Genomic DNA, 26855 nt, shown 5'->3' with positions numbered 1-26855 from the left:
GAAACTAAACCAGATAGAATATTAAACTAAACACCTCAACGTCGCGGGAGTCAATTTCAGAAACCAAATTCAGGAATGGAGACTGTCTGTTTTCCTTGTTACATCAGTAACTGCTAATGTTTGCCCCTTTAAAAGTACGTAGCCTCTCTTACTTTCAAGTAGGAGTCCTTCAGAGATGTTTCCTTCCTAATCATTTCACGTGGTGGTCCCAGTGTAGGACTCTGCAGTGTGTGCTGCCCTGCCTACCCAATAAGCAGTGTGAGATCTGGCATTCTTCACGTTACCAGAACAAGCCTTGATGCTCCGCTGGTGTATATTTAGCAACAAACCCAATCCAACCTCTACTAAATCTTAAACAAAAGCAATGAACAGGCTTCTCCAAAAATTGTTTTGTAGGGGTTCATATCTCGTATGCTTTGTCTAACTGCTGCTTGGAGGACAGCGTGTTAGTAAGGTTTCTTATGAATCTTTAAGAATAGTTGGAGCAGTAATAAAAAGGAAAGTGTGCTTCCCACGTGAGTAGTAATTTATAGTTGTGTGACATGTAAAATGCTGCACTAGAACCTTATATAGGTTCTGGTGGTACAGAATATCTTTTAAGACTTTAAACGTATTTCCTTTTTCAATTTCTCTTTGAAAACAGCAAGCACTTCTTCCAGAGTTAGTCCTAATGGATCTATGCTTTCTTAAGATAGCAAATAAGAGGGATAGCAGTGGGACACACCACCAGCAAAGCTCAGTGTCTAAATCAATTGTTCAGTCTTACTGGAAGCTATCAGATTTGGACTTTCCTTGATACTTATTTTTTTTATTAGCTTCTGGATTGTGTCCTGTCTCCTTCTTAAAGTGCCCCAGCTGAAAAGGATAGAGTATAACAAGGCTGCTTGTGAGAGTTGTTGTGGTTTTGTGCCCTTTTTTTTTTTAAGAGAAATAAGTACATGGGGATATGGAAATACTAAATTTAATGGCTAGTACGTTTTGAGCTGAGGTGAAAGAATACGATCCTTGGTTTTGTGGTATTTGGTGTGAGCATGAAGTTATGGTGTTTGAACCTTAGACTGTAAACTTTATTCAGTCATTCTTTTTCTTTCTGTAGTTAGTTTCAGTTTTCAATCTTCCTTTGCTATGTATCTTCAGGTTCTTATTTGTTGGACTTGTGAACGGGGTTTTAATCTTGTTTCATTAAACAGCAAGTCAGATGAGTCTGGCTCAGGTCTTGGATAAAATGGAAATGTTTAAAAATATTGCTGACTCATCTTGTGGTTTGTTTGTAGATACATCCGATTATATGGGAGAAAATTTAGCAGAGAAGATCATGTGCTTTTTATCAAGTTGTTGTATGAGTTGGTAACAATTCCAAAACTGGAGATCAGCATGATGCAAGGATTTGCACGCCTGTTGATAAACCTGTTAAAGTAAGTACAGATTTCTGCTGACTACTGAAACTTTTTTCTCTTAAGTAGTTGATCACTTCACTTGTTTAATGTTGTTACATATTTTAATGTAATAGGATGTTCTATTACAGGTTACTTCACTTAATCTCCCCTGTACAGATGATGTTGGTTAAAAAGAGCTCCCACTAAGCGAACACCTTGCCCCTTTCAAAGCTTTACGAGTGTTATTATTATGTCAGGGTTTTTTTCTCCCCCCTATTGGGAAAAGAAAACATCTTGGAGAGCCAAGTGTTAAGGTTGAATCGCAAATAGGGAGAAGATGAAGACTGTCTCACAACTTGATAATGTTTATTTCACTTAGTCAGACTTTTTCTGAAGATCTTGACAGCTTCTGTGTGTGCAGAAATGCTGCAAGTGGCTAGCTTTTTTTCTGGCCTGACCTTCCTGCAATTTGTGCCAAATGCTGAAGAGAAGCATAATTCAGAGCAGTGATGGGGAGTATTCTGATGTGCAGTGTGTTGATGTAAATGTTTAATCCTAAAGTGCTCATTGTTTTTTGGTGGTGGTTTGTTTTTTTTTTTTTCTATTAGGAAAAAAGAACTGCTTTCCAGGGATGATTTAGAGTTACCATGGAGACCGCTTTATGAAATGTTGGAAAGGATATTATACTCCAAGACGGAACATCTTGGATTAAATTGGTTTCCCAAGTAAGTTTGCATTTTAAAACATTTGATAGGCTATAAGTACCTGTAATGCTTGAAAGTACTTTGAAACTTGCTTTTAATATCTGGAATTTGATACACAGTAAATATTTTGCTTATGTTTTGATAAAGTATATTTCAGTAATTGCATGCAAGACTACTAAATCATGCATATCCTTCTGCCAGTGGATTGTGTTTGTTACGATGTTGCTCTCTTTATGCATGTGATTGAGTTAATTTCTAAATATGCTGGAACAGGGGTCTTCATCAACTTATTTTAGGATGATAACCCACAGTTTAACAGATTTAATGTAAATTTGTAATGATATTCAGGTTAAATGTCTGCTGTTCAATTATATAACACAATAAGTGTTTGGGAAAATAAAAGTGGTACTGTTGTTAAATATATGGACTGTAAGCATTCCCAGTATCTAATCTAGGTATAGATCAGTATGTATACAAAGAAAAGTGATGTGCCTTCTATAGGAAATACATGTATGTGTGTGTGTATATATATTTTCAAAGTGATGATATGATATGGACAAATCAATTTTTTTCCCAGTTAAGAATTTTAGAAATGTTCTACTGATTTTAAAACTGAAAACTTAGACTCATAGAAACTTGTTTTCTTTGCTTTCTTTATGCTGCCAATCCTTCCCCATCTGTCAGATTTCCAAAATGACAGTTTTTCTAATAATTCCAATTAGAGAAGGTCCTGCTCTATAAATTACAGGTTACAGTATATATTACATAGATAACTCATTATGTTTTTTTTGAATTGAAACATCATGTAAAGAAATGCAGGCGAAAATACTTGATTGGCTTAACTGGCTTTTCTGCCTAGGGATATTGAAGTACTACCACTACTTCCTTCTACTGAGTGGATGATCCTATGGCTGATAAGTGATGTGAACAGAAAATACATATAGCCTTGTAACTTGTTACAGAGCATTTCATGCCCAATTTCTCTCATGGCTACGTAGCTGGAAAAACAATTTTGCTAACTGTACTATTTTGCTAAATTGCGTTATTTTGCTAATTGTAGTCATTACTTGCCAGTAAAAATCCGAAAGAGCGGAGCCTTTTTTAGTTGGTTTATTTTATGCATATGCCAGCACCTGCTGAAACGGCATCCTTTGCTCTGTGGGGATGTTGACTGGTCACCTTTCATTTACTGTGTGAGAAACTAGCATAGTGGGGAGGAGACTTTTCCAAGAGGGAAAAGAAGGTTAAGCTGGGAGGAGGTTGTCAGTTGTGATGGTCTGTCTGAAACTTTCAGCTTTTATTAACTGTGTTAGAGGTCAGACACTCCATCTTAATATGCAGTGCGATTTGTTCTCATACGGTGTTTTTTCTTTTTTTTTTTAACATCAATTTTGAGGGGTATCTTTTTGCTGGAAGTCAAGAGATATTTTTAAAAGCTGAGTTGATTTGATTTATAGCTGTTAATTTAACTGCTGTTTTAATTTTTTTTTTTTTTTTTTTTTTTTTACATTCAGTTCATATCGACCAGGCTTGTCTTCACCTAAAACATTTGTGCTTAATGTATTACATAGGTGGTAAGAATGACTTTTTGTTTTGTTCAGCTCTGGCCGATGTGTAATCTTCTGCATGTCCTGTTAGATCATAACACTTGTCACACAGGTGTAATTTTCTGCATAAATAATTGTATTGGAAAACCATTGTTAACATGACACCACTGTTTATGAGAATGTCGCACTGTATGTAAACCTTTCTAATTGGGGAACAAGATAGTGTGTGTGAAGTGGCTGATAAAGCGGCTATATGCTAACTAATTTAACCAGCATATATATTTCAAGGGTCAAATGAAAGATGAATTTTACATTTGAATAATTGCTGTGTCTGAATATGGACAAAAGCAGTATTGGTGTAGGAGTGCATGTCACTGAGGAAGTGTACCTTACTATTAAAAACGATGAAATCATGGAAAGTGCTTTAGCAGTGAGGTAATAGGTTCTGGAAAATACACCCAGCAACAACCTTGTAGCTGTGAAGTGTGAAACAAAGTTTCTGTATCGGAAGAGTTTACTGTGAATTTTTGCGGTAAAAACCGTATCGGGAGTTTTGGTGTATACATAAATTCAGAAACCTGGTATAACTGGAAGCGGAATTGCAGTGTTTTTTGCTTTGTTTGGGTTTTTTTAGGAAGAAATTTTTAGTTGTACTAATCCAATGAGAGATTGGTATTTGGCTCACCGTAGTTAGAAATTCACTAAAATAATTTGTGAAACTGTAGCTGGTTGCTCTTTTCATTGTCTTAATTTAAGCTCTTGTAATGGAGTGTCCACTGCAGGGCTAGAATTTCACTTAAGGCCTGAATCTGTCCTGAAGAACTGAAAATTGTGCTTTTACTGCTTTTTGATAATGTAAGAGTCAACAGTGTCAGTTTATACGTTAATTGTTTTAAGTGAAACACGTTTCTCTCTGAAAATTCGGGGTGTAGGGGGGATGGACACCAGGTTTACAAATTAATATAGTCGTGTCCTTTCCAAAAGAAGAAAATAATCATGTAGTGCCAAAATGATGACTAGTGATAGGACTTAATAATATTGTTGGGTATTTTTTAATATATCCATGTGGTAAGACATAATAATAATAAGCTAATAATACTTCAGGCAATAATGAGGAACTAAAAGCAAACGAAACTGAATGGGATGAGAAATCTTCCTTTATCTCACTAAAGCCGCTGTTGTTTCAGTAATTAATAGGAGATGCCTTCCAGAGTGAGTGGCTTCATCATCTCTCGTTTACAAAGGTTTTAATACCTTATCCAAATGGCTGGCGTTAAATACCCGAGCAAGGACAAAGTAGGCTGATCCACTCTGCTGTGGTTTATGTATGTAGTTGTTTGTTGTGCTCTTTTAATCCATGGCTAGGTTTAGTGGTAGAGTAGCATACAGAAATTTGGGAGTGCGATAACTGTAGATATTTTTTGAACAATTCTGCAGTAATGGGTATGCAGAAAGTCTAACCTAAAGCGGAACAGAAGCCACTGCTAAAAAGCTTGGGAGAGTTTGTTCGAAGTGATAATGAAAACAGTAACCAGCAGTCTCTTGTTCTCCCCAGCTACGTTGTCCTGTCCTCTTCTAACTAGTAGTCGTCAAACGGGAACCTTACAAGTTGTCTTCTGTAGCTGGTCTGTAGTTTCACTGTGTCTCAGAGGGAAGTTTCCTTATGTACGAAATTGTCTGCTGTTGTTTTTTTTCTTTCTAGCTTCCCTTCTCAATTTGTGATCAGAAGACAGGAGGGGACATCCCTTCCAATCTTTCTCCTTTGCTCTCTTCCACTAACAAACGCTGAGACCTGACTGAAAACTTGTGAATTTGAAAGACTTGTTGATCTCTGGCATCACTGTGTCTTAAAATTCCTCTGTCCTTCAGGTTCTCCTTAGTAATAGTTTACTTCAGTGGAGTATGATAGTATGGGGATAACTTTTTTGTTTGTTTTGTCACACAAACATTTTTCATGTTAATCCTTAATGCTCTTAAGGAATGTTGCTGGTTCATGCTTTATTTATCTGCTCTTGGAACAACTGTTACCTATTTCCTAACTCTTTCAGGAACAGTATTCACTTTAACCCAGAATCTTTATAAGCTTCTTGCAGAGTTTGGTCTTATTTTTGCTTAATGAATGGTTGGCCATTCCTCTTCAAATTTTAGAAGCTGTCAGTGAGCTCAAAATTTTCATTCCGGGAGAGGTCATGGATTTACTTTGTCACTGTTGCATAAAATGTACAGAATTTTGCATCTTCTAGAGTGCTGCTTGAACTGAAGTGGTGTTACAAGGGCTGGGTGGGCTTTTGCTGGCTTGCAGTGAATGTTGAGGTGTTGAAGGGAAATAGTGGTTTATCTATTTTATGTTTCTCCTGGCTTGTAAGGGATCAGTTTATTTTGTGTAGGACTAGAGAGAGAGTGTGTGCATGCTCAGTATTTGTGTGTGTCAAAATTAATTGACCTAAACTGATCTTTGGTAAAATTCTGAAGATGATACATTTGCATCATCTTTTTCTGATCAAAATAGCATTTCTGTATGTTAGTTTTTGATGATGAACTAAAGGACGCCATTTTTCTATTAAAAGTACAGAAAGTACATCTAAAAAATGTAGGAAGTTCTTCTGCCAGAACTTTTTTTCATTCGGGGAATGTTTTTTAGTAAAAGTACAATTTAGTCTTGAGCTCGTCTTGTAGTAAACGGAAGATCTGGAGAACATGAGAGTTTACTACCTTTATGGTTCCATTGATCAATCGAGCTCTCTCTTCCCCCTCCCTTTTATTCTTTGAGTTTATTCTGAGGTTTAGTCATTTTAAGTGGTTTGATGGCATCCTGTGACAATTCATGTGAAAATGATTTCTCAAATAAGTTTTCTTGCTATGAATGAAAACACTTTTTAAATCAGCTGTTTATTGTGAGGAAAGCTAATGAAATAACTGTTGATTTGCAGATAGTTCACTTCTCTTTCTTAGAACCACTGGACAAAACCCAAAACCAGATCGAAAAGGACAGATATGGTATTTGGTGTCTAATAATAACAACTTTCTGAAGTCTGTTGCCTTTATCTTACAAATATTTATGAAGTCCATAAATAGTTTTTGGGGTTTTTTTCCCCTTGTTTGTGTTTTTTAACTTCCCCTAAGAAGTTACCTTGCTCTGCTGGTTATTCATGGATAAAATGCAGGATATTGCTTATAAGAAATCTTCAGTCTTTACTTAAACACAGTAAATACTAGAGTGGTAAATGAAAAGTAGAAGGAGGAGTTTAGCAGAGCAATTTTAATTGTTATGATTAGGTCTGTGTGGAAGGCGATTAGCTACTGCATGGTCACAGAAGACATGTAATTGCATCAACATTGTCTTAAGCTCTTGAGGGAAAAATCAGCAAATGGTTGTTTATTTTATGTTGTCATTGAAATTCCATGATATGCTATCCCTAATGTTTCCTTTCTTGTTTCAGTTCTGTAGAAAGTGTTCTGAAAACACTTGTGAAGAGCTGCAGACCGTAAGTGTTTCTTGGTTTGCTTTTTTTTAAGCCTGTATCTTTAATATTACTTTTAGAGGGGGAAGAAAAGTGTTTAAAAAAAGAAAAAAAAAAGTCAAAACCCACCAAAAAAACCCACCCCAAACAAAAGCCACACCCCACCCTACTACTCATTCCTTGGCTGATGTTGTCCCAACTTGTTGAAGAAGCTTGGGGTGGGGGGTAGAGACTTTTCTCTTTTACTGCATTATGAATGATCGATACCTCAGGCTCGTAGGTTGCTTAAAATGAAAACAAAATGACAGGCATGTTCTGTGGTGTAATATTTAAACAACGTGTAAGGTTGGTTTTTTTTCCTTTTTAACAGCCTCATTTGAAAAATCTGTTAATAGTTAGTTAAGCTAGGATACCACTAGCTAAGGCCGCCACTGCTTTTGATCTTTTGTGCTCTTTTTCGTTCGCTGGGGATCTGTGTGACTGAACCAGTCTTGCCCTCTGCACTAATTGACGTTGTTAGCAGCTTAAGATACTGCAAAGATGCAGAGAAGAGACTTGTTCTCTTTATTTACCGTTCATACAGCCATTTGTCTGCTTTCATGGGAGCAGTTTTCACACAGTGCTGTTACTCCATTGAGCATTCCTATAGGAAGTGCCGTTCTAAACACATACTGTTAGTATGAGGAACATAAGGATAAAGCAACCTTACGTTTCCCCCAAACATACGTGGTTTTGTAGCTAAATAAAAACCCTTAGTTTTCGATGTTGATTTTTTTGGTATCTGTTATGAATACAAAAGTCACTGAAGCAGTGTGTTTTAAAAATGAAAATGTGATATTTGTCTCTTGAAAATTCTGACTTAAGGTTGGGACACTGATAAGGTTACTTTCAACTGGCCCCATATCAACTGCAATAATTGTGTTGTATAAACAGTTGCGTGTGGTATGCATTTTAAATACTGCATTGCATGGATATTTAGTTTCTTTCAAAAGAAATTAAATAACCACTTTGGGATTCTTGTAATGTTCAGATAAATGTTCCTTGTGCCTTAAGCCATCTTTTGTTATATTGCATCAAATGTGAATGCTAGTTGTTTGGTTTTGACTGGCCTTCATACCGAAATGCTTTTGCATTGTACAGAATCTTTTCTGGTTCAACAAGACAAGAATCTTCTTACATTTGTGGTCTATAAAATGATGCACCATGACGTCCTTGATCTTAACTTTGTGTTTTGGGAAGGTTAAGTGGAGTTGAGGACTGCCTATCTGTTGCCCCTGGGTACATGGTCTTACTGTGAAGCTAAGATTTCCATGACAAATTAGTAGATAGTTTTAAATATGTTTAAACAAGACCCAAATTTTAAAGCTAAGCCAGTATATGTTCCCTGGTTTCCTTGTTTTCAGATATTTTCCAGAAGATGCCACTGCGGAGATGCTAGATGAATGGAGGCCTTTAATGTGTCCGTTCGATGTTACCATGCAGAAGGCTATTACCTACTTTGAACTATTTCTGCCTACCACCCTTCCTCCTGAACTTCACCAGAAAGGTTTCAAGTAAGTGTAATTGAATGTCTATCGGTATAGTATTTTGTTGGAAATACAAGAGATTATCTTTTACAGGATGACTTGAAGTCAACCAGCAAAATGAATGGTGGCTTTTAACAGCATTTTTGGAAGGAGTTCAAGACAGAAATTCTGTCAGCATTCATCTTTTGTAAAAGTAACCCGGGGGAATCTTAGTACCGATTCTCTAATGAGTTCTCCCTTCTCTACAGTAAAGCACACAGTATACAGCAAAGCAAGCTAAATTGAATTAAATGCACTTTAATTCTGAAGGAAGAGTCTCACAAGTTAAAATCGTTAACCATAGCACAGCTTTGAGTCCTACCTTTTATTTAATTTGAGGTAGCTTCTGATGAGTCCTTCATGGAGGTTAAAGTGCAGCTGTTAGTACAAATTTGGGATTGTGAGGTAGAGATCTTCAGTTCACTGTCAAGGTTGTGGAAGTGTGCGACGGTCAGAAGGCTGGTGTAGGAAACAAATTTGAGAATTAAAGGAGAAACATTTGCAGGACCGGGCAGTATCTGGGTCATCTTTAAGGCAGAACTATTGCACTTCGAAACCTAAGCCAGTGATGTTTAGTGCGTGTAGAGATTACTTACGCTGGTTAGGTTAAAAGTATATTTGTGATACAGGGTTAGTGGAAACTTGAAGGAAGGAAGTGCATATAGTTTATAAAGGTGAATTTAAGTAAGGGACTGGTATGGAGGGTTTGCGTCCTTGGCTTCAGATGAATTCAGAATAGAAGCTAATGACTCTTGTAACCGTTGGTCAATAGGGACAAATTTCAGATTTTAAGGTAGAGGGAAATGAAGTGCGATTTGTTTTCATCTGTTTTACCTGTGTTGGGATGACGATATGTAATGAAATGGTAAAGCTGAAGTAGGTAAGGAAATTCCTGGTGAAACACTTATGTGAAAAGCGGGGATCGGAAAAGAATAAGAAGAGGAGAGGTAAAAGAAGCAAGGACTGAAACTCAGGATCAGTTTGGGGGTAGGGAGGATGCTGTGGGAGACAAAGTGATACAAGCATGTCCATGTTGATCCCTGTTCTTGTTGAGTGAGTTAAGGGGCAGATGCGTTCCTGTGACCACCTGGCAAAGTGAGGGGTAAATATCCAGTGAGGGAGCTGCTTTCACAACATTAAAATTATTTTGATTCTGTTCTCTTGCAGGCTTTGGTTTGATGAATTCATAGGCCTTTGGGTGTCCGTTCAAAATCTTCCCCAATGGGAAGGGGTAAGTATTTATTTTTCACCTACACTAGAAGAAATCCATGGTTAAATATTCCTACAATGTGCTTGCAAGGCATTGAAGTCAAACAGTGATATAATGTTTTGGGTTTTTTTTTTCCTTCTGCTTTTACTAGTACAAGAAAGCAGAGACAATAATTTCATGATTATTAGCAAGCAACTACTGGCTGAGTAAATGAGACTGTACTTGTGCTTGGTGAACATTGTTTAACGGCTAGCTCAGGCAGCTTTTCTTTCCAGCCTTGGGAATGCTGGCATTTTCCAGGTGGTCTGCTAATGCTTACAATGATGCAAAGTGCTATTTTGATGCCTATAAATTACAATTCTGCAAAGTCCCATCTTTTATATCTTAACACATCTTTCATGATCCCTAATTTTGAGTAGTAATGCTTTGCCTTGACTGTAATGAGTTGTAGTCATCTTTATTCTAGGTACAGTAACGAACCTGGACTCCCTTTGGCCAAAAATACCATTGGGCTATATCTTTCAAGGAAAGATACCATGTACCTGTCTGCCTTTTTTGTGTGCGTCTCGTATGACTAGATACAAAGTTGGGAAATAAAATGAAATCTCATTCTTGAGACACCACCACCAGCAGCTTAGGCGCTATTGCTGTCAGCTGACCTGTGCCTTGGCTTTGCCGCAGTGAATCTGGCGTATTAACAGATTTTTTCCATACTCAGTATGAACGTAAGCTCATTGACCATCTGGCTCCTTTTACTAATCTCCTGCCTATGTACACAAGGAGGACTTCTTGGTGTCTTTGGAGAAAGCTGATTTCCAAAACACCATTGAATGCTACCTTTGTAGCACGTTCCGTTTCTGGCAATTTCTTTGTGAAAAGGCTTGTCTGTAGGTCTTTCTGGTTTGAGTTACGTTTCAGCACAAATAAAGGAAGGCAGTCTTCGTTGGCAATTGTCCAGATTTGAACAGGGGTGGTTGCCAAAGTTTTATCTGAGATTGTCTGTAGACACTTTTGCATCTTTCTGATGGCTATCCAAAAAATCACAGTTCTGTCTGACAGTTTGTCTATCTTTCTGACAGAAAGATGACAGCCTGCACTTTAATATCATGATTTGGTTTGTTTCTGTCAAACGGTGTAACAAATAATCATCAACACTCTTTCATAAGTTATCTCTGATATTTTTTCCCTCTTGCACTGTATTCTGACAGTTTGCTTGGAAGGCCCAAATAATTCTACTTTTTCCCCAAAGCTTTCACTTCTTGTTTCCTTTGCTGTCTTGTCCACTTCTTAAGAGAAGGCTTGTTCATTTCATCAAGCTTGGATGCAGATAACTAGACATATGGGTTCTGACTATGCAATCCAATTTAAGCCTCTGTATGCTGCAAGCTTTTTCTCAGCTTGCTTTGGCAGGAGTTGGACTTGCTGTTTGAAGGGGAGCTGTAGAATCAATTGCCTTTGTGCATGGTAAGGGGTTTTTTTCAGTGGGTATCTCCTAGTATCAAGCAAAAAAGGTAGATCATTTAAGCAAATAAACACTTGTCTTCAGGCTGTGTCAGATGTGACTGTCCTGAGTTGAATTCGTGGGTTTTCCAAAGCTATCATGTCCTTCAGAGTGAGAGGTGAACTGTTGTTCTGTGAATATTGTCAGTACCTGCTTTGTAAGTGCTCAGATGAGTGACGAGTTAGACTCCTGAAGCTGTGAATTCGGATGCATTATGAAATGGCTTCTGATAGAGTGAAATCTCCCTTTACAAGTGCTTTAGTGCTATGTGTAGCTTTTATCTTGCATCTGTAAAGTAGATTCAGGGGTTTGTGTGTCTTTTATTATAAATATAGTCTAATGAATATTTCCTTATTTTATGGTTGTTTTCAGCATCTGGTAAATCTTTTTGCGCGCTTGGCCACTGACAACATCGGGTACATAGACTGGGATCCGTATGTACCAAAGGTAATACTTTATGAAATTTCATTTTATGAAATTATTTTGTTTGCTTTGAGATAAGTCTTCAGTGTTACTATGCTAAGAGTAATTCATATTCCCTGTATGGGTCTTACACTGCAGTGGCCCAGTTTTTCAAATTAGGTGCATTCATTTGAAGACCTAAGTTTAACTTCTGAAAATTTGAGCCATCCTTTTGTAATAGACAGCATCGGAAGTTGTTACTGTTATCATCTGATTCCAAACCAAAGCAACGACGTACCTTACTATACAAGTACTGTCTGATTGTATAACTAACCCCGTGTTCTTGTGGAAATGGCTCTTAATGGTATTCTTTAATAGTGCGTATGACCTTCGAATCTTCCGGCTTACTGATTTTTTTTTTTTTTTTTTTAAGGTATTCATAGCTTTTACATTGTTTAAAAAAACCTGAAACCACCAAACACCTTTTGATTAGAAAATCAATTTATGCCAGTTTTATGGTGTAAATTAATAAATTAATTTATGCCATTTTTTTCTTTTTTTTCAGATTTTCACCAGAATTTTGAGGAGTTTAAATCTTCCAGTTGGAAGCAATCAAGTTGTTGTTCCAAGATTCTTAACAAATGCTTATGATGTAGGACATGCGGTAATGTGGATCACAGCCATGATGGTTAGTAACTTTTTCATAAAGTGAAACAAAAACTGATGCAAAGCTTTAAGCAAGTATGTATTTAAAATTCATGTTTTTGTTCTGTTTAGCTTGCTGCAGACACGTGTTTTTAGGCTGTCTTTGTTTTAAAATATGTTGTTTCACTGTCAGTTTGGAATGTGGATGGGAAGGTTTATTTTGCAGCCGCTGTCTGGGGCATTCTGGAACTGAACAGCCAGCTCCGAGTGCCACTGTGGATACACGCTTGGGACCTGCTGAACAACTGAATGACGCTCTTAGGGTGAACCTCGTCAGATCAGATGGAGAGAACGTGCTGCTTAGTGCTGAGCTGAGGGTGGGGAAGGGAGGGAATTTGCAGATGTGATTTGATGCTTGGAGGTATCCGAGAGTGCTCGCTTGTGCCTCGTACTACTCTGTTACCTGTTCATTTTAACTTATTCCATGTAATAAAATTCTGTGCTTTATTTTTTCCAGGGTGGACCAAGTAAACTAGTGCAGAAGCACTTGTCTGGATTGTTCAATAGCATTGCCTCTTTTTACCATCCTTCAAATAACGGGCGCTGGCTGGTGAGTTTTTTGCGTGTCAAGACAATAACTTTGGCTGTAATTTCAACAGTCGAACCTGTCAAATCAAACATGCTGATAGATGCACTGTGTGCTCCAACAGCCAGATTGTTGGTTGTATAATATTTTGAGGCTTTAATTTTCAAGACGTGATTGTACTGTCATTCAAATCATACTTTTGTCCTGATGTGCAGTTTAGAAGTCCAAAACTAGACTTCTAATTCATATATAGCTAGGAAAAAGAAGTCAGCAGTTTAAAGGATGGTGATGTACAGCATCACTATGACTTGTGTGACATAGCTTTCATATTACTGACCTACTGTCTCCAAGTCGGCAAAATCTAGTATTAACCAAAGCAAAACAGATTTTTGGTGCATATCTAGTTTGATAAAGCGTACCTTTTTGACGGTGTGGCTAGTGGAGTCGTCTTCTAGAGCATGTAAGAATCTCCCTGTGATAGCTGGTAGAAAGCATGCGTTAAAATAGCAAGACTGGTCAAAGCAATGCCAAAGGAGCTGACTTGTTCTAGAATAGGATATTTGCTTACATGTGAATGTGCAGAGAATGCTCTCAAGGATGTCCTAGTTTACTGGTAAGTAATCTTGATTCTTGACTATATCCTTTGTATATATTTGTCATGATTTTTTAAATCATAAGGTACAGTGCTGGCAGCATAATTGTTAGTATTTTGGGAACTGAAGTTTAACAGTAAATTGTGACATTGCGTTTTAGAGCTCGTCTGAGTTTTATTGTAGTTGTGTAATTTCAAGATATTGGCTTATTAATTGTCTGTTGTACACTTAGCAGCTCAGATTCTGCTACTGCCAAGTAATTGAAGAGCATTTCTTGTATATTCAACAGAACAAACTGATGAAACTACTTCAGAGGTTACCCAGTGGTGTTGTCAGAAGGCTGCATCGTGAGCGCTACAAGAAAATCACTTGGCTAACTCCTGTGCCTGATAGTCATAAACTTACTGATCAGGATGTTACAGACTTTGTAGAATGCATTATTCAACCTGTTCTTCTGGCTATGTTTAGTAAAACTGGAAGCCTGGAGGCTGCCCAAGCCCTGCAGAATCTTGCACTGATGCGTCCTGAATTAGTAATTCCACCTGTACTTGAGAAGTAAGTTCTGCAGAAACACTACAACTTCCCTGTTCCCTTCCCAACAAGTATGCAAAGCAGCCATATTAAATGATAAGTAAGTTCCTTGCTGTGAATGAATGCTTGCAGTGAGAGGAGCTGCTAATACACGCCCCAAGCAATCACCTGAGTCAGGATAGGCAGTGAGGGAGGACTTTGGGTTTTATTTTATTTGTTTTGTTTTTAAACACCTGGCAAATGAAATAGTTCTGGGAGCTGTTGGTAGCCTGCCCAATATAGGGCGGTAGTTATCTGGTGGTTTGCATTTCTGTTGGCATTTTGTATCGGATAGTGGGTGGATCAGTTGAAAAAGCAACTTTGTACCCTTTATTCATGAGCCGCCTTGTACTTTCTCACTAGCTTTCAATTGGGCCAAATATAAATGATGGTATTGCATGTTTGTGTAGTAACAAGCGTATGTTTTATATTGCTGTCTTGTCAGAGCATGTTACAGTTACAGATTGTTTAAGATTACTTCTGACTTCATAAGCAAATCACTAAAGTATGTGCCCATGTAAAATAGTTAGTTCGTACTATTAATAATGCCTTGGTGCCTGAAATTCCACCAAAAAAAAAAAAAAAAGTAACTCCGTCCTGCCCCAATGAAAAGGTTTCTTCCTAGTCCCTCTCCACATTCCCCCTCCTATGCGGTCTTTTGTTCTTTAACTACTTGTAACGTAAAACCAATGGAGAAATGAGTTTGTCTGGAAGAGCCCTTCCTGAGTTCCATACCTTCCTGACTCAGCTGTTTGTAAAAACTTGATAAATCTGCGCTTACGTGAAAACATTTCAAGCATAACAGTCCTAAGAAGGACAGCAATGGATGCCTGTATTGGGTATGACTACTTTTTCGGTTTTGAGAGCAGACTGAACGTCTGCTCAGTAGTTCAAACTATCGCTGGTATGTTTGCCTTGGCTGCAGTTCCAAATTCATTTTGTTGAGGAGACGTAGGTCCTTTGCGCTTTGAATGATGTAGGGCAAGGGTAGCACTGTGACTCTTGTTTGAACTGTAGGCTGTTGATAACAGTAGGAAGTGGTGTGCAGTTTGCTAAAAAGTACGTAGTATAAAAAAAAGTTGCAAAATCACAGTAGCTTAACAGGTTTTTATAAAAAAGATATGGACTTTAATGTAACATTAAGAAATATATCCCTTATCTATTTAGGGGTAGTCAATGCTTTTGATGCTTGCCACAAGAGCCTTACACTTTTAAGTACACAGCTTGCATTAGCTTAGAGTTCAAACACAAAAATCATCACAGCTTTGAATCTAGGGGCCCATACAGTCATTAATTCCTATGCTGCAACTGCTAGTAAATTATTTAATCCTGAATTTGTGGTGAATAGGACTGACCAAATGAAAGGAACACTTTCTAACGGAGCAATGTTAAGTCCATTGGAAAAAGATGAAAAAAAAAATTTTAGATCCATTGATTAGCTTAAATTTTTCTTGCAGAAACTTTGTACCCTTTCTGTAGGAAATAACATGTGCAATCCGCTTTTATTTTCTTTGAAGACTTTAGAAACATTATTGTTCCTAATATGACTGCTCTTCAACTTTATAGAACATATCCTGCACTTGAGACATTGACAGAACCTCATCAGCTCACAGCTACTTTAAGCTGTGTAATCGGAGTGGCTCGTAGTCTGGTGTCTGGGGGGAAGTGGTTTCCTGAAGGTCCAACACACATGCTACCTCTGCTGATGAGAGCATTGCCTGGGGTGGATCCAAATGACTTCAGCAAATGTATGGTGAGTGTATAAATCTTACCTTTTTTTTTTTTTTTTTTTTTTTTAGAAGGTAGTTAGCCAACTAGTTCACTCTGAAAGCATTTTTTTACATTCGTACGAAAGTGAGTAACTCATGTTTACAGAATTTCTTAGTCTGATTTTGTTCCTGCACAGTTTTATTTGTAAAGAGTTAATATTACAAGCCTCTAACTTACGATAATGCTTCTGGCTTGCTGGACAATGCCAAGTGAATCTTTAACACCGGATTGTGATAAGCATTGTACTGACTTTTTGGGCAGCTCTAAAAAAGCAAGATAAAATACATGTTCCAAAGCTCCTACCAAATATTCCTAGTCTTTTAAGATCAATAGGAAGACCTTTATCACTAGGTCTTCATTAAATTAGGTCCTAAAAGCCCGCACCTTCAGGAATTCATATTAATTGACTATTCAAACAATGTAAACATTATAGGGGTTTTGTAATTTTAAAGTTCAGCATAAAGTAAGTGTTACTTTACTCGGAAAATTGAGGGGGTTTTGTGCAGTGTTAGCTGGTAAATTTTATACATGAAATCAGAAATAACTGTTGAAGTTTTGGGGTGGAAGAATTAGGCTCTGGAATTTCTTTAATGTAATGATTTGCTTTAACTCCCATACTTTAATTGCAAAAGCTTTTTAATATGTAGAATACAGGAACATTTATTAAAGAGCTGTTTGCAACTCTCAACAGATTACATTCCAGTTCATTGCAACGTTTTCTACTTTGGTGCCTTTAGTAGATTGTTCATCTGTATTGCAAGAGAGAGATGATCTTTCAGAGGTAAGAGTGCTGTGCAGTTATAAAAACAAAAACAAAACTATAACCTGGTTTTCATTTTAATTTCTAGCAATGTAATAGCCTCTTCAGAGTTGTAACAGGTTTGCTACTCTCTTTTTTTATACATGAAACTACTTTAAACAAAAATGCAACAAAAAACCGAAAATGTGGATCAAGTTTGCTTCTGATCAGTGTGGTAGAGCTGACATCAGCGTGCAAATTCTTATGTATTCTTACGTGCACGTATTCTTAGCGTTGCTTCTTAGTGATAGGTGTTGTAGAGATAATGTTAAATTGAAACAGTTTAATACTTTTATGTCAAAACTTAGCTGCACGAAGCCCTGTGTAGTGTAATTCGACTCTGAGCTTGCCCTGCTTTGATTAGGAGGTTGGACTACGTGGTGTTCCAGGGGTCCCTTGCCATCTCATTTTTTCTGAGTCTAGTAAAATAGCGGCTTTGTTACCGTTAAATTTTTGGAACTTCTTGCCACCATAAAACATTAACATAATGGTAAAGAAAAACAGAAAAAAGCAGGTGACCACAGTGTTGCCGTAAGATGTATATACATCATTTCTAGTTCAGAACTAGTCCAGCTTAGAGCAAGGTAAAAGGTAACTAACTGATTGTCTGGGAGACTCTGGAAGGAATTTGGTCTCCGGTTGTTGAAAACTTCATATGTGTTTTTAAAAAAAAAAAAAACCAAAACAAAAAAACCCAGCTGTTTGTATTTGTTTTTCAAAAAACTAATGCACTCTTTAACTTTTCAGGGCTGTTTTTCTCCTATGGGAAATAATTTCAAAACACTTGCACCTCTTTAAAATGTTCCTGCAGTCATGCTTCTCTTTTTTTCTGATTAAGATTCTATTGCTTTCTCTTCAGATGGTTGTTAATCTCTTGCAGTTAAGAGATAGTAACCTCATCAGACAGTGAGCCTCATCTCCTTCTTCTGTGTTTTATGCTTTGTTTGCTGCTTTGGAGTGCTGTTCGTATTCATCTCTAGTTTTAGAGCTCCTTGCACTCCATTTCTCCAGCATTGTTCTAATGCTTTGTCCTTTTCCACATAGCAAAAAATACAGGAGAGAACAGACAATAGTTTTTCTGTCTATCGCTAGGCTTTTGAGTCTGCTTTTGATACAGCAGTTGAAGCACAGATAGTGAAGCTTTTTTGGCATATTACAAATGGGGCAGCAGCAGTAGTGTCTGCTATGGTGGTTTCAACTGCCATGTAAAATGTCTCATTTTACAGAGAGGACTCTTCTTGCAGCTCTGAGAACAGCTAGTAGCTACAGATTGCACAGATTCTGAGTGCTCAGCTACTGGAAGAAGGTTAATTTCATTGCCCTAGAGCTGCAGCACTCAAAAACTAAGAGGAGTTTGTACGCTGAACATTCAATATAAATATGTCGGCAGAGCCAAGACTGCCACCACAGTTGGCACTCACTGACCTCCTGCTGGAAAGGAGGATCAGTAGTAAGGCCAAAGGTTGTATCCATGGAGGCAGACCTGATTTCACCCCGAGAGGTTATTTGGCTGGACATCAAGGCCAGGAAATTTGATGGGACAGTGTAAAGAAAATGTAATAATCGTTTCATGTGGTGTACTCGAGACTACTACTCAAACTTTAGTGGGAAGTGCACTGTACTCTGTATATTTTAGAACTTGGAAGCGTTTTTTAAGTAGTTAATATAGGAAATAAACTTTGTTGCCTTAAGAAAAGCCAACCGTTTGTGCTTTTTTTTGCATTGGAAAACTGTAGGTGGAAAGAGAATTGTGCTCTGCAACTGCTGAATTTGAGGATTTTGTTCTACAGTTTATGGATAGGTAAGTAAGCTAAGGGTAGGTGAAAGCTTGGCACGAAGAACTTAATAAAACTTTCAAGTTCCACTTACTAAAATTGTACTTATTGTATTTGTGTAGATGTTTTGGACTTATAGAGAGCAGCACACTAGAACAAACCAGAGAGGAGACTGAAACTGAGAAAATGACTCATCTAGAGAGTCTAGTGGAATTAGGTCTCTCTTCTACTTTCAGTACAATCCTTACTCAGTGTTCAAAGGATATCTTTAAGGTATGTAGAATATGGGCTTTCCATCTAACTTTTTAAGAGGCTTAATTTTCTGTTGTGGATGACGGGTGCATTCAGACTCTTCCTTCCTTCATTGTCCTGTTGCGAACTTCAACCTTTAACCAAGGAAAGGGCTGGGGGGGAAGTTTAGCACTTCATGTCAGTTTGCTTTGTGATTTTGTGTACATCAATACAGAGCTCTTAGGTTCTTGATGCTCTCTTAGGAGAAATCGTTCTAACAGCTCATTTTATCACTTTATCATTTTGGGCTGTGATTTTTCATGTCTTTTGACGGTAATGCTAACCTACCCAATCCCCTGCTTTCCTTTTCTCTCCCTCTCTGTGCCATTTCTTCAACCGGGCAAAAGAAGCTGTTCAAGGAGCCATGTGGCTAATGGGATCAGAAAAATTATCTGGATTAAAATAACTCTGAGGGAGGGGGGTGGAGAATCCATGTTGTTACATGGGCAGATTCTTTCCTTGCAGGTTGGGTTAAAACACTTTAATCTGTTCACATTGTGGGTATAGTTGGAGATGCTAGGTTTGGTACATTTTGAACCATTGCACTGGACACTTTGGTATGATTTTTGTCTGGAATCTTTTGGTTAATGTAAATCCTAAGTTAATTCTTTGTTGTCATTAAGTATTTCATTTGTATTTTTCCTGATTGTTCATTATTAAAGTAATTGCATGCAGTCTAGACTGTATATAGTTCAGCTTGCCTTGCAAGGTATTGGATGGTAATAAGCTTCTTTAAAATACGCTGGCCACTTAAATATGGAATTAACTATCAACTATTTATTTGTTAACTGAGGGATGTTCTGGCTTTACATCAATTTCACATGTGAAATAGCACAGTTTTCCTTTCAGAGGACTGTGACTTATTCAGGGAAAAATGTTTCTCTGTGTACTTTCTCAGAAGCACCCCAAGTTTACATTAGTGAAAAAGATTTATCTGACCTTCTTTCTTCCCCGAGTATTTCACAAGTGTCTTCAATCTCCAGCTGAAGGCAGTGTCCTGTTATGTCACCAGTTAAAGCACTCAGCGTGTTTTGTTTTTAAACTCTTGGGGGTGGGGGAGTATAGACCTTGCTGTAGCTGAATTATTTTAATGATAGTGGATGCTCTCATGTATTTTCCAGTTACAGTGTGTTACTGTAACTGAGTCTTAACATAAGTAAGAGGAAAAAAAAGTGAAAAACTGCAAACTGAAACTATTTTGACAAACCTTTTGTCATTGCTACTTCTGTAGCAGCTTTTATTCTTCAGCTCAAGGCAGTAGTTGTACAATCAGACATAGGTGTTACATAGCGTGCAAGTCACGTGTACTGGTAACATTTAGGATTTGTTTCCTGAGCAGTTGCTATTCACAAAATTTTTTAATTTTTCTATTCTATAATATTGTCAACTTTAATTATGAGTTAATTATGAGTGGTTACATTTTACTCAGTTTTAGGCATTCTGCAGAACTGCTTTCTCTGTGTCTCTGTTCTGATTTTTTTTAATGTGAATTATGTTTCTAGTCTTCTGTTTTAAGAGAGCACAGTATTATGTACAGATGCTGCCTTCTGTGTAACACCAAACATTTGATGCGACCTAGTTTAAAAAAAAAGAAAAAGGTAACCTTCATCTGTTTGTACTCATTTTTAGGTTGCCTTGGAGAAGGTCTTCAACTTTGCTGTTTCAAATATATTTGAGACGAGAGTTGCTGGTCGAATGGTTGCCGATATGTGCCGAGCTGCAGTAAAAGTGAGAGAAAATGCTCTGATTTCACTTGATCTTTAGTTTAAAAAAAACAAGGCCAATACTACTACTCTTTCTTACATAAGATCTTTAATTTTTCTTGTAAATACAGGTTGTTCCTAATATTCTGTCTTTTCTAAAACTGGATGGTTACATATAGCAATATTTCAAGAGGTTAATTCACAGGTGTTTTTCTGCATTTATGTTAAATATAATATAGGTTTTATTGAATGTTTAAAAATGATGATGTCAGGCTGATTCTAGATTGAATTGGAGTTGAGCTACAGCGTATTCTTCCCTTTTTTCAATAATGTTGTTAGAAGATTTTTAGCAATGTATGCGCTGAGTTCCGTAAAGTGTCTTTTTTTAAATGGGCTATTTGTGATGCTTTTTCCAGTGCCGCCCTGAGGAATCCTTGAAGCTGTTTGTGCCACATTGCTGCAACGTTATAACTCACCTCACAGTCAGTAAGTTTATAAGATTTCTAATGTTATTTCCTTCGGTTTGGGTTGACTTTTGTTAAATATAAAAATAATACTTAAAACTTCTGTGTGTTTTCCCCAACTTCATTTCATCAATGGAAAATTAATTCTGTCCATTATTTCATCTAAAAAACCAACTGTTTATGTGTAATTTCAAGACAGAAGTCTATCAAGCTACAAGAGCATGCCTCTTTAAAGATGTGGCAGTTTAAAATGTCTCCAGACATTCCGCAATTCCTCAGAAAGCATTCAAGATGTTAAATTAGCTAAAGTAACTTCCAGTTGGATGTGGGTGCAACATGAATTGGGAGGTTGCGATAGAAGGGTTGGGAGTAAACTTTTGGGATTGCAAGCGTCTGATTTATGATTTAGCTTGCTGGGAAAACCTGACTGCAGCATAGTTACAGCAGTGCTTATCACTTGTTCCTCTAGATGATGATGTATTACACGATGAAGAACTAGATAAGGAGCTACTTTGGAATCTCCAGCTTTTGTCAGAGGTATCGCAAAGAATGTTCTCCCCGTGCATGTATATTATTGAATCCTGTTTAATACCCCTGAAAGGAGAAAATAATAAAACTTCTACTGTTAAAACCAAGTAAATGTTTGAATGACATTGCATATCTTCTTTTTCTTACCTAATTTTAAATGGGACATAAGTGGCTGCTGTTTGAAGAAAATAAATATATGACGTGCATGTGGAAAAAAACTTAAGCATTTAATACAAACAATTATTGAGGGGTAGAGAAAGAAGAGGGATATGCACAGGGAAAAACATAAGATGCTTTTGGTAAGGATAAATCTTTTAAAATTCATCTCAAAACATATATAAGTATTGCTAGAAAATTTTGAACGGCATCAAGAAGCAACGTATATCACGGTTCTTATGCGTTAACTAAACTTTTCCAACAGCAATAGAAGCGGTAGTTCATGTGCAAGTTCAGTCTTTAATTTGAATTCAGTGTGATGTATGGAACGAAAGCCGGTGCAGGATCGGCTGAATGGCGTGATCCTCTCTTTAGTCCTCTAGAACTAAATCAGTTATGTTTACCTTTGAAATGTTTGTCTTTCCTATTAGATCACTCGAGTGGATGGCAAGAAGTTGCTACCGTACAGGGAGCAGCTTGGGAAGATACTGCAGCGAACCCTACATTTAACCTGTAAGCAGGGTTACATTCTGTCTTGTAACCTACTGCACCATCTTCTTCGTTCTGCTACACTTATCTACCCCACAGAGTACTGCAGTGTGCCAGGTGGCTTTGACAAGCCTCTTTCTGAATACTTTCCTCTCAAGGCAAGGATTTTCATTTATTTAGGATTAGAGGATTTGACTTTTTTAAAAAAACAATCATACACTATATTATTTGGTTTTATTTGGAGATTTCTGGACATAGGTAGCAGCAATGGAAAGTGTAATTGAAAGATGCTTTGGGCTTTGAAACGTATAGCAAATGACAAGTTACTTAAAATTATATCGATAGCAAAAAATGAATACTGACTGTTGTTTTGAATAGTTTTATAACATGACATGTTAGTGTTTTATGATGTGTGTTCTACAATGATTGCATGACTACAATAAGGTAATGCAAAGCAGGAGTGCCTGCTCGTGTTTCTTAATCTTGTAATATATGATGCATTTAATTGAGACCCAGCTATCGTGAAGTACAGTGGTATAAACAGTTACGTTTGGAGTTTAGCAGGAGAATTTTGCTGTTTGCTTTAACTTAAACATCCAGTCATAGGAAGCATTGTTGCACTGGGACAAACTTAGTCTTTCATCTGCTTTTGTGGATGAGAGCTGCAGCCTTTTCTTGTTCCTTTTCATATAAATGTGGTTATCAGATATAGCAAGTAATGGTGAGTGTGTGGAAAAATGATCACATCGGTGCAAAACAGTTGCAAGAAAGGAGATACGGTATTTTACAGGTAGGCAGAATAACAAATGAACAATGATTCCACACTGAGCTTGAGATAAAATGAAAGTAGAAGTGGCAATATTAAGAATTACTGAAACTGTCAAAAGTAATATGCTAGTCTGCTGTTAAGACTTCGAGGTCAATTTATCAGTATTACAGGTGAACAGTGCAGCAGTTTTTGGCTGACCTGTTTGAATATAAAACTGCGTTTTGCTGAAAAGTGGTCTTACATATAACTTTACAACTGCAGATAATCTAATGCTTGTTACTGAAAGCTAGTATAGTTTTATAAACTGATGGGAACATCCAGTTGGGCCAAATAGTCATTTAAAAACAAAGAAAAGAATCTTAATTAAATGCCCCAACACAAAACCAAATTTTTTTTTGTTTTTTTTTTTTAAATTCCTCCTCTGAAATTGGAAAAAAAAAATCGCAATTACTTTGCTGTTCCACACATCAATGGCTACTTTGGAAAGTGTATATTATATCAACTCTTAATTGCCATTAACAGCTTGAGTTTGTCACTTACATGCTTCCTACCCTGCCCAAGGGTAAGACTGCAGTTCTGTCACTTTCTCAAGTAATATTGATGGAGGACTAGCCTGCTCTTCCAAGGAGGAGAAGTAATAGCAGGCTACATTGAGTAAGTGTATTACTGTAGTTCTTTGTACTTTTTGTCCAGTCAGATCAGTCAGGCATTTTAAGAACAGAGGGTGAAGTTTTGCAATATTAAATTACCGTGTAAAACTGGACAAAGACAGGAAATGGCCTTTGCAGTCTTCACTTACGTATCTATTAATTAATCGAGTCCTAAGCACAGAATTCATGTTTGAATAGAACTAGTAATAAATATTGACTTGTTTCTTCTAAGTACTCAAGTGGTGTTAATCTACAGCAAGCCTGAGCTCTTTGTAAGCCAAAATACAAAAGGTTGTCTTTGTTACGGGATGACCTAGCATTGTCTGGAAAGTGCAACTTAAAAAACTTTGCTTTTTCTTATTTTTAAAATGAACGTACTAAGTTTTCTGATTGTGGCTGAAAACTGAAAAGGAGGATTATTACATGGGCTAGCTTCTTTATGTTCTCTATAGGAGTATCAAAAGTCTGAGTTGTACTTTCTGAATTTGTATCCAGCCAAAGGAATGACACAGTTACATTTGAATTAGACCAGTACAGTCCTTTGCCTTTTAGTCCTTTCAAGTATGTGTTACTTCCCAGGTATATGTAGATGCTATAGGAGGTTTGGGATTTCTATTTGATTTTATTGTGTTCTTTTTTTTTTTTCCTGGAATTGTCAGGATAACTGCTTTACAGCAGTAACTAGTTCATGTGTTTGGGTTTTGTAGTAATATTAAATGCTTTTTTTAAAAAAAAAAAAAAGAAAATTTGCTTTGTAGTTTGATACATATGTCTTTATTTACTATAGGACTGGGGTAAACCAGGTGACCTGTGGAACTTGGACATCCAGTGGCATGTTCCTTCATCTGAGGAAATAAACTTTGCTTTTTATTTGCTGGATACTTTCCTTCAGCCTGAGCTCACCAAACTAGAACACTATGCAATTGGAAAGCTAGAAATGTCCAGGTTAGTGGTGATACGTACTATGGAGAAGTGCATTTATCCACTCATGTCTGTTTTAAGTAGTTATTGCCAATCATACTGGCACTATAAAAATTAAGGAGTAAAATACTGTAATGTTACAGTGTCTTGGATATTATTCCAAGTATCTTTCCAAGATTTTTTGCTGTTAAGAGTACGTGTAGCTTGGAAGTGCATTTCATAAAATGGATAACACGTTATGTTGAACAGAATTGCTCTATAAAAAAAAAAAAATCTTGAAGACACTTTATGTTGGTGTAAAGACGTTTCTGTTCTGGATTTTTTTTATACGCACCACAAATTATGTATACACACCACAAATTATGTTCCTATGTAACTGTAGTCAGCAATAAAAAAAGCTCTTCCTCTAGACTCCTATCCCGTTACTTCAGCACAACCATTTGTGTTCCTAAACTATGAAGTGGAACACAGAACTGATTCGGCTTGGAAATCTGCCTCTCCACTTCTTTCCTACGAGTAAAAGGTACATAGTGTGCCCCTGCAAAAGGTGTTGAAACTGAGGAGGTGGTGCAGAGTCAGTGGCGTAACAAATGGTAATGGAGGCAAGAATACCCTTGCCCAATCGTGCCACACTGTTAGCGTGAAACCGTGGCTTCGCAAGGATAGTTTCCTAAGCACAAGATAATCATGAGTTTAGTATGTGCTAAAGCATTTACAAGTATCAAATAGCTAAAGCTGTTTACAAGCATTAAATCTCGAACATTCTTTATTTCTCGTGTTAAACCTTCATGTCCTTGAAGCTATATATACTCAATCGATGTTGACAGCATGTGACGTTATACCTCATGCTATAAAGCGCAGCCCTACATGAAGCAGGGCATGGTGTATCAGAGTCCTAAATATTTTTCTGTCTGACCAGGTTCCCACTTTTTTAATCTGAAAAAGTTAATATACGCTTGACAAATCAATGCCACCAAACTGCAATCAGAAAGTATACTTAGACTAAAAGAAGAAAGGATATGCTTCCTATTTAAGTCTTTGGTTTATTTGTATGTTTGTTTATTTTGTTTTTTTCTTTTTCTCTTTGACACCTTGTATGTAAAGCTGCTAATTTATAACAGAATTGGACTTTGAGTTGGTCGAGGCTTCACTGTGCTACCTAATAGAAATAAATGGGGGTGATTTGGGAGAATATAGCCCAGTGCATGAATTGCAAATTAAATTGGAAGGCAAGCTAGCAAAGCTGCAAGAGTAGAGAATACCATTAGTTGCTGAGGGAGTAACAGTTGTGAATAAATGAGATCCTAGGTGAGTTTGCTATTGCTTTGAATTGCAATATTTCTGGAGCTTGATTTCTTGTCAAATTTCTTTTTTTTTTTTTTTTTTTTTTCTTTTCCAGTATTCCACAAAGTAATAATTGGAAATCAAACTTTTTTTATGTATTTAAGAGCTTCAGAGTAAGATTTTTCTATTACAAAAGATAAAATGAAAAAGCTTAACAGCCTTTGTCAAACACACGTATTTAGAGAGTTGATAAGTAATGCATGAGTACTAAGAGCCCTTCAGTTAGGGAACCTCTGTAGAGGGCTGAAAGGACTTATTTTACGAATCAGAGCCGCTTACTACAAAGATAAGAACAAAGGGCAAAATTTGTAACTATATACTAAATGCTACTACTTTAGATGAGACAGCTTTTAAAAGAATTCCTTAATTCTCTAAAATAACACAGAAAAAAGCAAGCTGTTCACATTGTTGCATTATAATTTATCTTCAGAATGTAAAATATTCACTCATAAAGAAAATATTCCCTCATCCTACTCATGGTGGGAAGGACTTTTCTTGGCCTTGGGGTAGAGAGTTATTTCATGGGTTTTATCTGAGATTTAGATAAAATGCTTCAAACCAGTTTTTTGGGGTAAAGCTGTCTGGTTTGAGATGAGTTTATCTCATTATACTGGTGTTTCCTTCACTGTTTCAGAATACAAAATCTCCAAACCAAGTTTTTCAGAAAACATAGTTGAATGTTGGGGCTCTGTAATAGAATTAGGTTAGATCAAAAAATTACTCATTTCTCTAGTGCTCCCTCTTGTGTTTAGAAGTGATGTAGCGAAAGAAAAGGGCTTTTATAAAACTTCACCAAAAATACGATTTATCGTTTGTATGTTTTCAAGCATTTAACAGATGAGTAATCGGGTTTTCTTCTTTGTTTAAGAGATGACGTGCAGCAGTGTCTTGCTATAGTGCATAACTGCTTGATTGGTTCTGGGAATGTTCTGCCTCCTCTAAAAGGAGAAAGGGTGGCTCATCTGTAAGTAAAAAATTTATTTTTATATTGCAAACATTCTTAGCAATTATATTCATACTGTTTTTTAGTGCTTAT

General features: G+C 36.9%; 1 protein-coding gene across 3 annotated transcripts in view; it reads left to right on the top strand.

The window, feature by feature from the left end:
• Nucleotides 1–26855, top strand: part of PSME4 (proteasome activator subunit 4) — a 68764-nt gene that overhangs the window by 6313 nt on the left and 35596 nt on the right. For 2 of the 3 annotated variants that reach the window (XM_075708556.1, XM_075708557.1), the window contains exons 2-20: nucleotides 1275–1415; nucleotides 1985–2101; nucleotides 7068–7112; nucleotides 8492–8641; nucleotides 9821–9884; nucleotides 11737–11811; nucleotides 12332–12454; nucleotides 12929–13021; nucleotides 13880–14145; nucleotides 15727–15913; nucleotides 16622–16711; nucleotides 18466–18530; nucleotides 18627–18777; nucleotides 20425–20523; nucleotides 20915–20984; nucleotides 21432–21499; nucleotides 22078–22293; nucleotides 24342–24499; nucleotides 26688–26783. In XM_075708556.1, the coding sequence (XP_075564671.1) occupies nucleotides 1375–1415; nucleotides 1985–2101; nucleotides 7068–7112; nucleotides 8492–8641; nucleotides 9821–9884; nucleotides 11737–11811; nucleotides 12332–12454; nucleotides 12929–13021; nucleotides 13880–14145; nucleotides 15727–15913; nucleotides 16622–16711; nucleotides 18466–18530; nucleotides 18627–18777; nucleotides 20425–20523; nucleotides 20915–20984; nucleotides 21432–21499; nucleotides 22078–22293; nucleotides 24342–24499; nucleotides 26688–26783 (2174 nt within the window). In that variant the 5' untranslated portion in view covers nucleotides 1275–1374. Of the gene's footprint in view, nucleotides 1–1274; nucleotides 1416–1984; nucleotides 2102–7067; nucleotides 7113–8491; nucleotides 8642–9820; nucleotides 9885–11736; nucleotides 11812–12331; nucleotides 12455–12928; nucleotides 13022–13879; nucleotides 14146–15726; nucleotides 15914–16621; nucleotides 16712–18465; nucleotides 18531–18626; nucleotides 18778–20424; nucleotides 20524–20914; nucleotides 20985–21431; nucleotides 21500–22077; nucleotides 22294–24341; nucleotides 24500–26687; nucleotides 26784–26855 lie in introns of those variants that run through there. The other variant, XM_075708555.1, reaches the window with a different exon arrangement.

Source organism: Pelecanus crispus, chromosome 3 (genome assembly GCF_030463565.1).
Source record: "Pelecanus crispus isolate bPelCri1 chromosome 3, bPelCri1.pri, whole genome shotgun sequence".
Taxonomy (NCBI): Eukaryota; Metazoa; Chordata; class Aves; order Pelecaniformes; family Pelecanidae; genus Pelecanus; species Pelecanus crispus.
The sequence above is the reverse complement of the archived record's forward strand: the minus strand, read 5'-3'. Positions and strand labels throughout refer to the sequence as shown.